The following is a 14,497-nucleotide window of genomic DNA, read 5'->3' as shown; positions in this document are numbered from 1 at the left end:
CTTGACAGTTTTTGAATCTGAATGATGGGTTTAAAGAAGAAACCATACCATTTTCTCTACTTTTGGGTGTGTTTATAATCTTTTGCCATCAAAATTTCTAATGACATATTCCAAAAATAAAATATGAACCAAAGAATAATAAATTTGCAGAAGGGTTCATTGTCAGAGATCAGTACTGGCATGAAGAAAACCTGTGTAATCTAATAAGCCAAAGTATCCTAAGTCTAGAACATGACAACTCTTGTAGCTTATTCAACAAATCTCCATGCAGAGTCTACAATTTGCAAGGCACTGTCCTAGGTGCTACAGAGGATAAAAAGATGAGATGGTCCCTGTCTGCAAGGGACTTAAAATCTGAAAACCAACCAACCAGATGGGTGAGTCAGGGATGGCTTCACAGAGACCCTGATATTTGAGATGTACCTTGAAAATAATACAACTAAGGCAGGGAGAGAGGGTTGAGAAACTTGGGGTGAATTCTAGACAGAGGTAAGAAAACCTAAACAAGCTTACGAGGCCCTTCTTGGTCTGCCCTCTACACTTCTCAAGCCTCATCTTCCACTCTTTTTTTCTGGCTCTCACCAAAGAATTGGAGGCAATGAATACGCAAAGCACTGAAAGAAGTTCAATACAGATAAGGGTGTAAAGGCAGAAAAGCAAAACCAGCAAACCAATGTTCATGTATTTGCATTAAAGACGGGTCTGATTCCTCCTCCCCTTCCTCCAAAAACAGTTCATTTGTCTCTCAAAAGGCCAGGAAAAGTCTAGTAGAGAGGAGGATATGGATGTTGTACTTTGGCATGGACTAACTCCGATAGTGTTTTGACAACAAAAACAATGGGAATTTCAGAATGGGTTGGGAATGGGGACAGAAATTTCTTCTCTATAACAGAGGAATCTGGGGAAAATAACCTGATGGGATGGTGTAAGCCCACAGAATCTCTTATTCTCCTATTTTACTCCAGTATCACAAGTGTCTTCTCCTGATGATGTGTCAAGCACCACATCTTGCTTACTTAAAACAACTTGTGTTCTTAATTTCTAATGGCAAACCATTAGAGCACCACATCCCTATCTTCTGGAAATCTTTTATATGTAAATCTGAGCTTGCAGACTAAGACTCTCTTTTCATTAGGGAATCTACGGTAGATTAGTAATTGCTAGAAGTGTCTATTGTAAGAAGTCATTAACAAGTTATTTACTCCACTTTAGTTCTATCTTCTTTCTTAAGGGAGGAATTTATTTGTTACTGCTATCCTGTCCATCTGTGACTGCTCTGTAGCAAGCATCACTTAAAACAGAAGTTTATAGGAATGACTCTCTCATGGAGGAAGATATATCAGTAACTTTTCTTCACCTTGGCCAAATTCCAAGGCAGTTACTCTGGAGTGAATGGTAACAATGCATTGCAGCAAACTGGTTATGTCTTAAAGCTTGCTTTAAGTGATGTGGGAAAAGGATGAATGGGTCCATTCCTTAAAATAACCAAGAGACTCCCAAATGGTCAAAGGTGAAGAGACTTCTTATGTATCGCATACACATCTATACACATAATTAGGATGCTCCTGGTAAGAATAAGATTTCCATTCCTCATTTGCTAACATTTGGAATTCACGAAGCTGACAGCTATCAGTGGCCCCTGAATAACTTTTTAAAGAAGCTAACTAGTCATAAGGTTTGTATACATTTCAAGTAACAGCCTTTGGGAAACTTCTTTATGCTGCGTCTCAAATGGAAAGTTGAGGTTAAAATACAATTTTATAAAAGAAAGTGCTTTGTAAAAGCAACAAAATCTAGGAGGTGGGTCAAAGGGAACCAAAGAATATGTCTGAGAAGTAATTCTTCAGCCACCCCACTACTCTGTGGTGTTCAGAAACATCCTCACACACTGTTCTTTTAATAATCCACATTTAGCTACTTGAAAAGCAGAGATGTCAGACTTGACTCTTAAGGAATCCTTTGGAGTGTAAATTAGCTATTCATTGTGTTGGAATTAGCCTAAGCACAGGTTAAAGCCCTGAGGCCTGCTCACTTAGGGCCCTCTAGGTGAAAGATGCGGCTCAGGCAGATGCTTTCTTACCTGTGGAGTCATTGTTGAGGGATCTGGCTCTGGGGCAGCTTGCTGTTCAGCACTCTTGCTCTTGGCCCCACTCTCCAAAGGCTCTTGCTGGACAGTTGTCTTATTCCCAGAAGGGGCGGACGGTGGCGGTGGAGCTAGTAGCTGGGATTTAGAATGGCCCTGGGAGGGGCGGGAAGGAGATGCCTGAGAGGAGGGCAAGTAGGACTGGGAATGGCTCAAATAGGATTGCGAGGAGGAGGAAGAGGAAGAATAAGAAGGGGTGGGCGCCAGGTAGGATTGGGAAGGGGGGGACTGAGAAGGGGACGGCTGAGCGGGAGGTAGGTAGGGCTGAGACGAGGCCGGGGGGTAGTACGAGGGTGGCGGCTGAGGTGGGGGCATGTAAGACTGAGAAGGGGGCATATAAGATCCCGGCGGTACAGGGGGAGATTCAGGGGGGGAATCCAGCTCCATGGGAACCAAACCAGGAGACCCATCTCGTTGGTGGTGGAGCATCTGGTGTTTGTACTGCTGCTGCTTCTGATAGCTGAGGGCCGGCCCAGGCGGCGGGGGCATCGGCGGCGGCGGTGGCTGCCAGTCCCCGTAGCCGCCCCCCGGCATCACCGGCGGGGGCGGCAGGGGGGGCGGAGGAAGGTGATGGGGCTGGAGCACGCACTGCATTTGCTTCTGGTGCATCTGCTGCAGCTGCTGGAGCTGCGCCAGGTGCTGCTCGCGGAAGCTCATGAAGCCCGAGGAGGAGGGGGCCGCGGGAGTCGTCGAGCTCGAGTACCCGGGCCCCGGCGAGGCCTCAGGAAGCGCCACCGGCGGTGGCGGCGGCGGGACCGGCGGCGGCGGATAGTGGCTGCTCCCGCCATACCGGCCCCAATTCGGGTACATATCGGAGAAGGCGGCGCAGGGCTCGTCCCGGCGCCGTTACTCGTCGCAACCGACCTCCAGGAGCTGCGGCGGCGACGGCGACAGCCGGAACTCGCGGCGCCTACAGGCCCCGGAGCGTGTAAACGGAGCGCGCCAGTGCGCCGGCGCTACCGAGCTGGGCCCGCGACCGGGAAGGCGGGGACGGCACTGGAGCGACTACGCCTGCGCAGTAGCCACCGAGAGGAGAACAAAGGCGAGATAGAGCGACCCTTTGCTTAGTGACTCTCGGTTGCCATCTTCCTTCAGGTTCGGATAATGGACGTGCGAGTAGAATATTCTCATAGAACCAAGGAACCATAGAGTCTCACCGCTAAAAGGGTTGGTAGAGATCCTATCGCTCCAAAGGTTCATTTTTGAATGAAAAAAAAAAAAAGGGGGGGGTCCATTCACAATAGCAACAATCTCAACAACAACAAAAGAGACATGAAACAAGTAGGAATAACTCTAATAAGAAGTATGTAGAATTTATATGAAGAAAACTACAGAATCATACAGAATCATATCCGAGGGGAATAAATTAGACCTGAAATAATGGAGAGGCTTACCATGATCCTGAATGAAAAGGGAAAAATTGTAGAGCTGTCAGTTCTTCTCAAATTAAATGAGTAGAGTTAATTCAATTCTAACAAAAAATCCAGTTGGGAACAAAGCTGTGAAGAGTAGAAACATTTTGAAGACAGAATGTAAGACTACACCAATCCCTACAGGTATATGAAAGATAACGTCTGCTAAAGGTGAAGAATGGAATTTTTTAGAATAACTCAACGCATAAAAATTCATGTTGAAAAATCTCAACTAAAGCAAAGATAGCAAAAACCAGATTCAAAGGTTGTCCGGAGAGGGTGACCTAGAAAATAATCCAATCTGTCAACATAATACTCAACTTTGGCTTGAATGAATCACTGAAAAACAAGGCTGATACACACTGAATTCTGGAGAGAGAAAAAAAAAAAACTACCTAACTCATGTTAAATGTGTCAGTGTGTCAGTTGTGAACCACTTAAAGATTTGACCTTCCTTCCATCTTAGCAACCCAGATCTTCACCTCTCTTAGGAGGCTGATGTGAGTGGAAATTGGGGCATCTAAGTATCTTTCAGAAGAGCTTTCATTCTCATAGGAATTTAGCTGAATTTCTCTTAACTTTTTGTTGACATATAACATATATACATAAAGTTAAACATCATAAGTGTACAGGTTAGTGAATTTTCACAAACCAATCACACTGTTGTAACTAGCACCCTGATCAAGAAACAGAACATTAGGGCCAGGTCAGATGTCTGCCTGCCCTTGTGCCCCTTCTTTTCCCAAAAAGAGAAGAGAGAAAGAAAAGAGAAACAGAACATTTTCCAACTCATAAATCCCACTTACTTGGAATTTTAATATTTCTATCAAAGTTCTTTTGAAAAATATTAAAAATACATGTAACTTACTATAGTGATAGCCTAAAGGAGAATATGAGATGACTGTCTCATTAGATGAAGAAAAAGTGTATGACAAATTTCAACATCTGGTCACAATTTTTAAAAATTTTAGCAAACCAGAAATAAAAGGGAACATCTTAATCTTATAGAGTATTTGTTTTTAAAAACTACAGCAAACATCACACTGAATTGTGAAAAGTTGAAGTTTTCCCACTGGGATCAACAACATATGTTCAGTACCATCACATCTGTTATGGATTGAATTGTGTCCCATCACCCCCCTCAAATGTTTAAGTCCTAATCCCTGGTACCTCAGAATGTGACTTTCTCTGGAAATAAGGTTGTTCAGTTGTAATTAGGTAAGATAAGATCACATTGTAGTAGGGTCAATCCAATACGACTAGTGTCCTTATAAAAAAGATGGTCATGTGAAGACACAGACACACAGAGACAATGCCCACGTGATGCTGAAAACCAAGATAAGAGTTATGCAGCTGCAAGCTAGAGTGGAACAAATGAAATTCTCATACATTGATGGTGGAAGTGTAAATTTAGGGCAACAATTCTGAAAAACTATTTGTCAGTACTTACTAAAGCAGAACAGAAGCATAGCCTATGACCCAGGAATCCCATCACTAGGCATATAATGAAAAGAAATGCATGTATATGTCATACAGAAGGTATGTACAAGAATGTTCATAGCAGCACTATTTGTAATGTTTTAAAACTGGAAAACAACACAAAGGTCCACCTCCACTAGAATGTATAATGAAATTGTGGTACATTTATACAAAGTACATTTATAAATGTACATTTATACATTTATACAAGAACAATGAAAATGAACAAACTATAACCACATACAACAACTCAGGTGAATCTCACAAATATAACGTTGAACAAAGAAGCTAGGCAAAAAAAAAGAATATGTTCTGTATGTTTTCACATATATAAGTTCAAAAATAAACATAATTGATATGCAACATTAGAATTCAGGATAGAAGTTATTCTTGGGGTGAAGGGATAGTGATTTAAAGGGGGCATAAAAGGCAGCTGCTGGTAATGTTCTGCTTCTTGATCTGATAATGTTAAAAGTGAGTTTAGTGGTTGCCTTTAGAGAGAGGGAAAGGGTAGTGGTTAGTAGGGGATACAAGTAGGGTTTCTGAAATGCTAACAATGTTCTATTTCTTGAACCAAACAGTAATTCCACAAACATTTGCTTTGTTAAAACTCACTGAACTGTATGTTTATCCTTTGTGCTTTCCACTTTGTGTGGTGTACTTCACAATTTTTTAAAAGCTAAAAAAGAGTGGGAAGGAGGAAAGTGATAGAGAAAGATGAGATTAGATGGAAAGAAGTAGAAGGTTTCTCTTTGTCTTTTTCTTTTCCACCTGGCATTGGTAGGTTCTAGCTATTCCATCCTCTATTCCATCCCTCAACAACCATGGGTTTTTCAGCACCTACTTCGGAGACAGCACCTATGTTTAAACAGGCCCTTCCACATTCCCCTCATTATTTCAAGATAAAGATCCAACTGGGAATTGTTTTAGATGCTATAGGAAATCCTGTCCCCTACATTCTTACTCTCAGGGAACTAACATATAGTTGGCCGCTCAAAACTTCTAGCCTGCACAGTTTTCAGAAAATCGCAGCCATCTTTAGGATACGGAACCCCTATCCATACCAGAAAATTCTTGAAAAGAAGATCTCCTCAAGACATCTTATTGACAGCGACTTCACATTATATGACCAATCCCGGGCCAAGTTTTTAAAGATGAATTTTACTAATCTAGTTTGAAAAAAGTAACAACAAAAATATAAAGTGCTCCTTCAAAATGAGCTAAGGTTTGAATTAAAGCCCAAATCATGCAGAAGGTTTTGTGTGGGAGACTCCAGAGGGGGTTAGCTCTTAATTGTCAGTGCTGTCAAAGTCAACTTGCATGAGCCTTCTCTGGTGTAGGTTTATAACCCAGCTGTCCTTCTTTCCTGTTACGTTTCATTCTTGCTGTTGCTAGGGGGACTTGGGTGAGGGCTGGGAAGAGGAGGTGGCATTTGATTGGTTAATGGTCTGAGGTCATATTCTGATTGGCTGATGGCTTACATACCATCTTGAGGAATACAAATCTCTGTTAGCTCTTGCAGCTCGTATTGCTCTAAGCAACAGGATCTAGAGGCAGATTGTCTACTGTTGGACCTTTGCATCCTTAGGCAGGCAGTTCACCAGGATTTTGGATGGATAATGTCTAGACTTACGAGTAAACTGGTCACACATAACCTTGGCCATGTTAGTGCTTCTTCCCCTCCCTATTACGCTCTCCTCCTCTACTGTTCTCATTTTGTCTTAAAGAAACCCATAGGTGTTCATATGTAATCCCAGTTAACATGTAGCAAGTCCTTCCAACCATTTCCAATGGATCACAGTTTAGAAAAGCCTGGAACTTAAGGGTGGTTGTATCCATTACAGTTCTTTTGATGTTATCCATAGCAACAGCTGAAATTTTTTTTTAAATGTGTTGAAAAGATACTGTGGGAATCACAAAATAGACAAGAAGGTCATTTAACTAGATCTAGAAGTAGTACAAAGCCGAGGCAGGAGCTATTCTATCATCAAAATTCTGAATGCTGTAAGAAACAAAGTTTGACTCTTTTTTTTTTTTCTTTAACCTTTAGCCACTTGGTGCCCTTGCAGATGTATGGGCTAGTAAGAGAAAGGATCTAGAAGAAAGAGACTCCATTGTTCCCCTTATCTTCTATAGCAAAAGAGCTGGATACTCTGATCTAAATCCTGCAGACAACTGTGGAAAATGCAACACTGGGGAAATTGCATACAACTGGGAAAATGTAACGTTCAAAACCAAACCAAAACAAAAAAGTCTGGGTGCTGTTAGGAAGGAAAAGTGGATGTGGATAAGCAACAACAAACATCCACTACCCTGGGCCACTGTTGTCAGGCTAATATGTGTAAGGACAGAAGCATAAAAAGGAGTTTAGCAGTATAGATCAAATGCAAAAAGAACATCACCAGAAAGATCTTGAGAGAGAACAAACACAAGCCCTCTGAGCAAGGGTGAAATTGGGAATGACTTTAAACTGAATAACTAATGTATTAATTAGGATGCAATCTAAGATGCTATAACAATGAAACACTATAGTGGCTGAAATGAAAGTTCATTTTTTCACTCATTAAACAGTTCAGAGGTAGTCAGCCCAAAGTTATCCTCTTCAATATAAAGTTTCCATTTCTGGGTTCAAAGTGGCTACTCTAGCTCCCGCCATCAAATCTGCACCTAGCCTGTAAGCAAGTAGATGGGTTAGGGAACCACACCTTTTAAAAAGCATACCTTTTTGGCATCACAATTCCAGACTTCAAGCTCTATTACGAAGTTGTCATCATCAAGACACTATGGTTCTGGCACAAAAACAGACACATAGATCAGTGGAACAGAATAGGGAGCCCAGAAATAGACCCTCAACTCTGTGGTCAGCTAATCTTCGACAAAGCAGGAAAGAACGTCCAATGGAAAAAAAGACAGCCTCTTCAACAAATGGTGTTGGGAAAATTGGACAGCCACATGCAGAAAAATGAAACTGGACCATTTCCTTACACCACACACAAAATAGACTCCAAATGGATGAAAGATCTCAATGTGAGAAAGGAATCCATCAAAATCCTTGAGGAGAACACAGCTGCAGCAACTTCTTCCTAGAAACATCGCCAAAGGCAAGGGAAACAAGGCAAAAATGAACTATTGGGACTTCATCAAGATCAAAAGCTTTTGCACAGCAAAGGAAACAGTCAACAAAACCAAAAGACAACTGACAGAATGGGAGAAGATATTTGCAAATGGCATTTTCAGATAATGGGCTAGTATCTGAAATCTATAAAGAACTTATCAAACTCAACACCCAAAGAACAAATAATCCAATCAAGAAATGGGCAGAGGACATGAACAGACATTTCTGCAAAGAAGACATCCAGATGGCTAACAGACATGAAAAAGTGCTCCATATCACTTGGCATCAGGGAAATACAAATCAAAACCACAATGAGATACCACGTCGCACCTGTCAGAGTAGCTAAAATTAACAAGTCAGGAAATGACAGAAGCTGGTGAGGATGCGGAGAAAGGGGAACCCTCCTACACTGTTGGTGGGAATGCAAGCTGGTGCAGCCACTCTGGAAAACAGCATGGAGGTTCCTCAAAAAGTTGAAAATAGAGCTACCCTAAGACCCATCAATCTCACCACTGGGTATTTACCCTAAAGATACAAACATAGTGATCTGAAGGGGCACGTGCACCCAAATGTTTATAGCAGTGATGTCTACAATAGCCAAACTATGGAAAGAACATTCATCAACAGATGAATGGATACAGAAGAGGTGGTATATATATACAATAGAATACCATGCAGCCATCAAAAGAAATGAAATCTTGCCATTTGCGACGACGTGGATGGAACTAGAGGGTATTATGCTGAGCAAAATAAGTCCATCAGAGAAAGACAATTATCACATGATCTCCCTGATATGAGGAAGTTGAGAGGCAAATTGGGGGGCTTGGGGGCTAGTGAAGGAAAAAAATAAAACAAGATGGGATCAGGAGGGAGACAAAGCATGAGAGACTCTTAATCTCACAAAACAAATGGAGGGTTGCTGGGGGTAGAGTGGGTAGGGAGAGAGTGGTTGGGTTATGGACATTGGGGAAGGTATGTGCAATGGTGAGTGCCGTGAAGGGTGTAAACCTGGCAATTCACAGATCTGTACCCCTGGGGCAAATAATACATTATATGTTAATTAAAAAAAATTTTTTTTAAAAAGCATACCTTTTAAAGTAAGGACCCAGAAGAGATACATATCACTTTCAGTGACATCCTGTTGGCTACACCTTAGTTGGTTGGCCTTCCCCAGCCTCAGGAAGGCTTGGAAATAAAGTTTCCACCTGGGCAACACAGGTAAAACTCATGAGACATATTATTAAGGGAAGACAAAAGAGTATCCGGGGACAACTGGCAGTATCTGCATTCAAGTATTGAACTTGACAATACCAAGTTCTAATGAGACTGTGGAGCAATGGAAGCTTACATATGCTGTTGATGGGAGTACAAAGGTGTACAGAAAGTGTAATTTGACAATATCTATCATCACTGAAGATATACAGTGCCTTATGACACAATTTCACTTTTAAGTATATATTGGGGACTAGAGATATTTTTATACATATGTACAAGGAGGCATGTAAGAGAATGCAGCCCTGTTGGTAACAGCAAAAATTGGAAACTCCAATGACCATCTAGAGGAGAATGGATAAACAAAATGTTTAATATTCACACAATGAAATATCATGCAGCAATGAAGGTGAATGAACGACAGCTCTACCTATTACCATGGATGAATCTTAGAAACATAACAACAACAAAAAGACTATATATATTAGGAATATGCCCAAAAGAACTGAAAGCAGAGACTTGATGGGATATTTGTAGACCCATGTTCATAGAAGCATTATTCACAACAGCCAAAAGGTGGAAACAACCCAAGTGTCCATCGACAGATGAATGGAAAAACAAATGTGATTTATGCATACAGTAGAATATTATTCAGTCTTAAAAGAAGGACATTCTGATACACAAAAACATAGATAATCTTGAACATTATGCTAAGTGAAATAAGCCAGAAAAGGACATATACTGTATGGTTCTACTTAAATAAGGTACCTAGAGTACTAAAATTCATGGAGACAAAAATAGAATCATGATTGATAGGGGCTGGGGGAAGAGAGGAGTGGGGAGTTGTTGTTTGATGGGGACGGAGTTTTAGTTTGGGAAAATGAAAAAAAATTCTGGCGTTGGCTGGTGGTGATGATCTCACAGCAATGTGAATGCCCTTCATGCCACCATACTGTCCACTTAAAGATGGTTAAAATGGTAAGTTTTGTGTTACCACATTAAGTAATACTACATATGATTTCATTTATAGGGAGCTCAAAAACATACACCTTACAAATATATAGTCAAGGTATTCAAATGATGGGTAAAACTATAATGAAAATCAAAAGGACAGAAATATAAAATCCAAGACCGTGTTTATCTCAGAGGTGGGGTGGAGTTGAAGGCAGGGGAATGTAATCAGGGAGAATTACACAGAAAGTTTCAAAGTTATGGGTACTATTCTTTTTCTTAAATTAGGATAGGGTACAAGGGCGTCTATTTTAGTAATATTCTTTTTTTAAAAGATTTTATCTATTGGAGAGAGAGCGCACATGCACAGGAACGGGGGTGAGGGACAGAGAGAGGGATAAGCAGACTCCCTGCTGAATAGTGAGCCTGACCCCAGGTCTCAATCCCAAGACCCTGGGATCATGACCTAAGTTGGAGGCAGATACTTAATTGACTGAGCTACCCAGGTGCCCCTAGTAATAGTCTTCATACCTTAAATATACTCTATATATCCAATATTTATATCATACAATTTGTCATAATTCAAAGGCATATTCAAATATGTAACATAAATGCATAAAGTATTACATTCTTTAGTGTGGGAAAATTAAAGGAGAATGGAGAAATATTAAAGTGGGTTGAGGGGGCGCCTGGGTGGCTCAGTCGGTTAAGTGTCTGCTTTCAGCTCAGGTCCTGATCTCGGGGTCCTGGGATCGAGTCCCACATTGAGCTCTCTGCTCAGCAGATAGTCTGCTTCTCCCTCTCCCTCCCTCTCTCTCTCAAATAAATAAAATAAAAAAAAATAAAGTGGGTTTAGGAAAAATTAGAAAAAAAATGTTGACATTTGTTCTATACTCTAAAACATAGTTTCAACTTGTGTAACTCTACCTCAAACACTCAAGTATTTGAGAATGAGGTGCCCATAGAACATCCATTTCCTTCCTTCTTCCTTAATAAAATTTCAGTTTTGCTCAGGTATTCACAACTCCCCATATATATCCCATGTCACTCAGAAAAAGCTGACCATCTCTGGCTCCAAGAGTACGTCCCAATTAGTTTAAGTCAATCATGATTATATCTTCCCTCCTGCCATTTATTGGGAGATTCTGTAGTAACCTAATCAGCACGTGACATTTCTTTGGCCACCCAAGGGTTGGCATCTGCCCAAAGTTGGTACAATCATACTAAAGACAAGGATTTTTATTACATAATTGGGAAAGAAGCCCTCTTTCTTTCCAATGGATGTGAACAATGAGCTTGTTGCTCCAATCGCCGTTTACAGCCAACTTGGGGCTTTGATGACAAAGTGCAGAATTGAGGGATGTAGAGCTTCTACTGATTGTACTGTGCATAGAGCTACACTACCTTTGAAATTCCTGTTATTTAAGATTTATTTCCTTATTGTTTGCACTGAAAGCAACATAACTGAAATCTGGATATATATTCTAAGGATACATATGGTAACAGCAATCTCAGACACAGAGCTGGGCCCATGGAAACTCAGAAACTCCACTAGGCACTATCAGACGGGCTGCATATGTGGACCTTACAGAGATGAGAATGTGTTTCAGGATCTCAATGGTACTTAGGACCCAAAGTAGTTGTAGCTGTTACTCCCTCAGCATTAAGAGGTTCTTGATCAATTCCTACCCCGGGATCTGACATTGTGGTCCTCCGGTATTAAATGCACCACTGCTTTTATGTATGGCTTCTATTCTATGAGTATTCAACTCTTCATGTCTTTGGATCTAAATTCCCCAAAGAGAGGATCTACTTCTTTAGGACAAAACTTTCTCAACAGCCCACCTCATGATCTCCTGGCCAATCTGTCCATTGGATATTTGTGGGTAATTTGCCCATAACGTTGACTCAATTAACAATCAAGTTTGTGATCATGAAGGACCAGTTTGGCAATTTGTATTGAAGGAACCTCTTAGAATTGGCCTATGTGTGTGCTACTTATGCTAGGGCTTCTGTTCAGCACATAGGTGGATTAATCACTGAACAACCTAGGCTCAAAATTTTTTCATCATGTCAATCTCAAAATCTTTATCCATTACCATTGGTACCTGTACAGCAACATACATCAGTCCTTATCTTTGCTGGAACCTCTGATACTTTAATTACATATCTCAATCTTTTAAAAAAATATTTTATTTATTTATTTGACAGAGATCACAAGTAGGCAGAGAGGCAGGCAGAGAGAGCAGAGGAAGCAGGCTCCCTGCCCAGCAGAGAGCCCGACGCCGGGCTCGATCCCAGGACCCCGGGATCACGACCCGAGCTGAAGGTAGTGGCCCAACCCACTGAGCCACCCAGGTAACCCAAACCTCTGATACTTTAATTACATATATCAATCTTTTTTTTAAGACTTTATTTATTTGTTTATTTGACAGACAGAGATCACAAGTAGGCAGACAGGCAGGCAGAGAGAGAGGGGGAAGCTGAGCAGAGAGCCCGACGTGGGGCTCGATCCCAGGACCCTAGGATCATGACCTGAGCCAAAGGCAGAGGCTTTAACCCACTGAGCCACATAGGCACCCCACATATCTCAATCTTTTATTTCTATAGCCCTCTCAATCTCCAATTTTTTATACACGTTAGTCAACCTTTTGAGCCCCAGCCCCTTGACTGATCCTTAACCCCCTAGTTCACTGCTCCTCTCAATGGTTTTACTTCTTTTCCTATCAGTTCTTGAATCTATGTTATGTCAATTCGACCTCTTTTGCATGCATCCTCAACTCTGTTCTACTGTGGTAAATTGGCCTGTAAATTTCCCATATAGCTTACTGAACTTTCTTTTACTGAGTGGTTACGGAGAAACCACATAGCATGCCATTAGTACTACTACTAATTCAGGCTCTGCTGTCCTGTCTGGGTTCTCATCATTACTTTGCCATCATTTTATGTCATCGACCTCTCCCACTCAGTACAGTTGCTATCTCAATCCTTCACCACAACCTCAAGCCTTGCCCCTCAATAAATGGCCTCACTTTCAACTTTATAAGGACCAATAGGCACAAACTCCTTCAACTTCTGCTCGCTCTCCTACATACTAGTCTTTACTGGCAGCCACCCCAGCCTCCTATCCTCCAGTTTTGAGTGGCTCTTCTCCTGTCCCAAGTTAATGCTGGTCTTTATGTTCTAGATTCCATCCCTTGCCACTACTCTCAGTTATACTTTCACTCTACTGTGTGTTTCATTTATATTATTTTTTCATGACTTTCTATTTTGAAAAATGCCAAACCTAGAGAAAAGTTGTAAAAATAGTAAATAAACACCCCTCTCCCCCTCATTTAGGCACACCATTTGTTAGCATTTTCTCACATTCTCGTTCTTCCTCGTCCTTTCTCTCTCATCTATTTACGTAGGTATCTATCTATCCCTCTTTCTTTCTATCTATCCCTCTTCCCCCAAACCATCAGTTACTTGAAGACACTGTAACCCTTCATACATAAACATTCAGCATGTATTTCCTAAAACAAGGGTATTCTTTTTTTTTTAAGATTTTATTTGACAGAGATCACGAGTAGGCAGAGAGGCAGGCAGAGAGAGTGAGGAGGAAGCAGGCTCACCGCTGAGCAGAGAGCCTGATGTGGGGCTCGATCCCAGGACCCTGAGACCTTGACCTGAGCCGAAGGCAGAGGCTTAACCCACTGAACCACCCAGGCGCCCCAAACAAGGGTATTCTTATATGTAATTACAATATAATGTTCATGCTAAGGATATTTAACATAAATACAATTATGCTATCTAGCAATCAGTCCATATTTAAATTTCCCTAAGCGTCCCAATATCCTTTATGGCTTCTTGGTTTTTTGGTTTGCTTTTGTTTAAAGATTTTATCTATTTGAGAGAAAGTGGGGGAGCAGGTTGTGGGGAGGAGCAGAGGGAGAAGAAGCAGCAGACTCTCTGCTGAGCACAGAGCCTGATGCAGGTCTTGATCCCACGACATTGAGATCATGACCTGAGCAAAAATCAAGAGTTGGACACTCAACCGACTGAGCCACCCAGGCACCCCTGTTTCGTTTTGTTACAGGGCTTGAACTCATGACCCTGAGATCAAGATCTGAGCTGAAATCAAGATGCTTAAATGACTGAGCCACCCAGGTGTCGTCTTCCTCTTCTCCTTCTCCTTCTCCTTCT

General features: G+C 41.4%; 1 protein-coding gene across 4 annotated transcripts in view; it reads right to left on the bottom strand.

Annotated features, from left to right (window-relative positions):
• Positions 1-3,126, bottom strand: part of YLPM1 (YLP motif containing 1) — a 76,913-nt gene extending 73,787 nt beyond the window's left edge. For 2 of the 4 annotated variants that reach the window (XM_032837400.1, XM_032837399.1), the window contains exon 1: positions 2,081-3,126. In XM_032837400.1, coding sequence (XP_032693291.1) covers positions 2,081-2,953 — 873 coding nt within the window. In that variant the 5' untranslated portion in view covers positions 2,954-3,126. The remainder of the gene's footprint in view (positions 1-2,080) is intronic. The other 2 variants (XM_032837398.1, XM_032837401.1) reach the window with 1 other exon arrangement.
• Positions 3,127-14,497: the final 11,371 nt, after the last annotated feature.

This window comes from Lontra canadensis, unplaced genomic scaffold, assembly GCF_010015895.1.
Source record: "Lontra canadensis isolate GAN:19392208 unplaced genomic scaffold, GSC_riverotter_1.0 scaffold98, whole genome shotgun sequence".
In the NCBI taxonomy this organism is placed as follows: domain Eukaryota; kingdom Metazoa; phylum Chordata; class Mammalia; order Carnivora; family Mustelidae; genus Lontra; species Lontra canadensis.
Note: the sequence above shows the minus strand (reverse complement) of the source record. Positions and strands in the feature narration are given on the sequence as shown.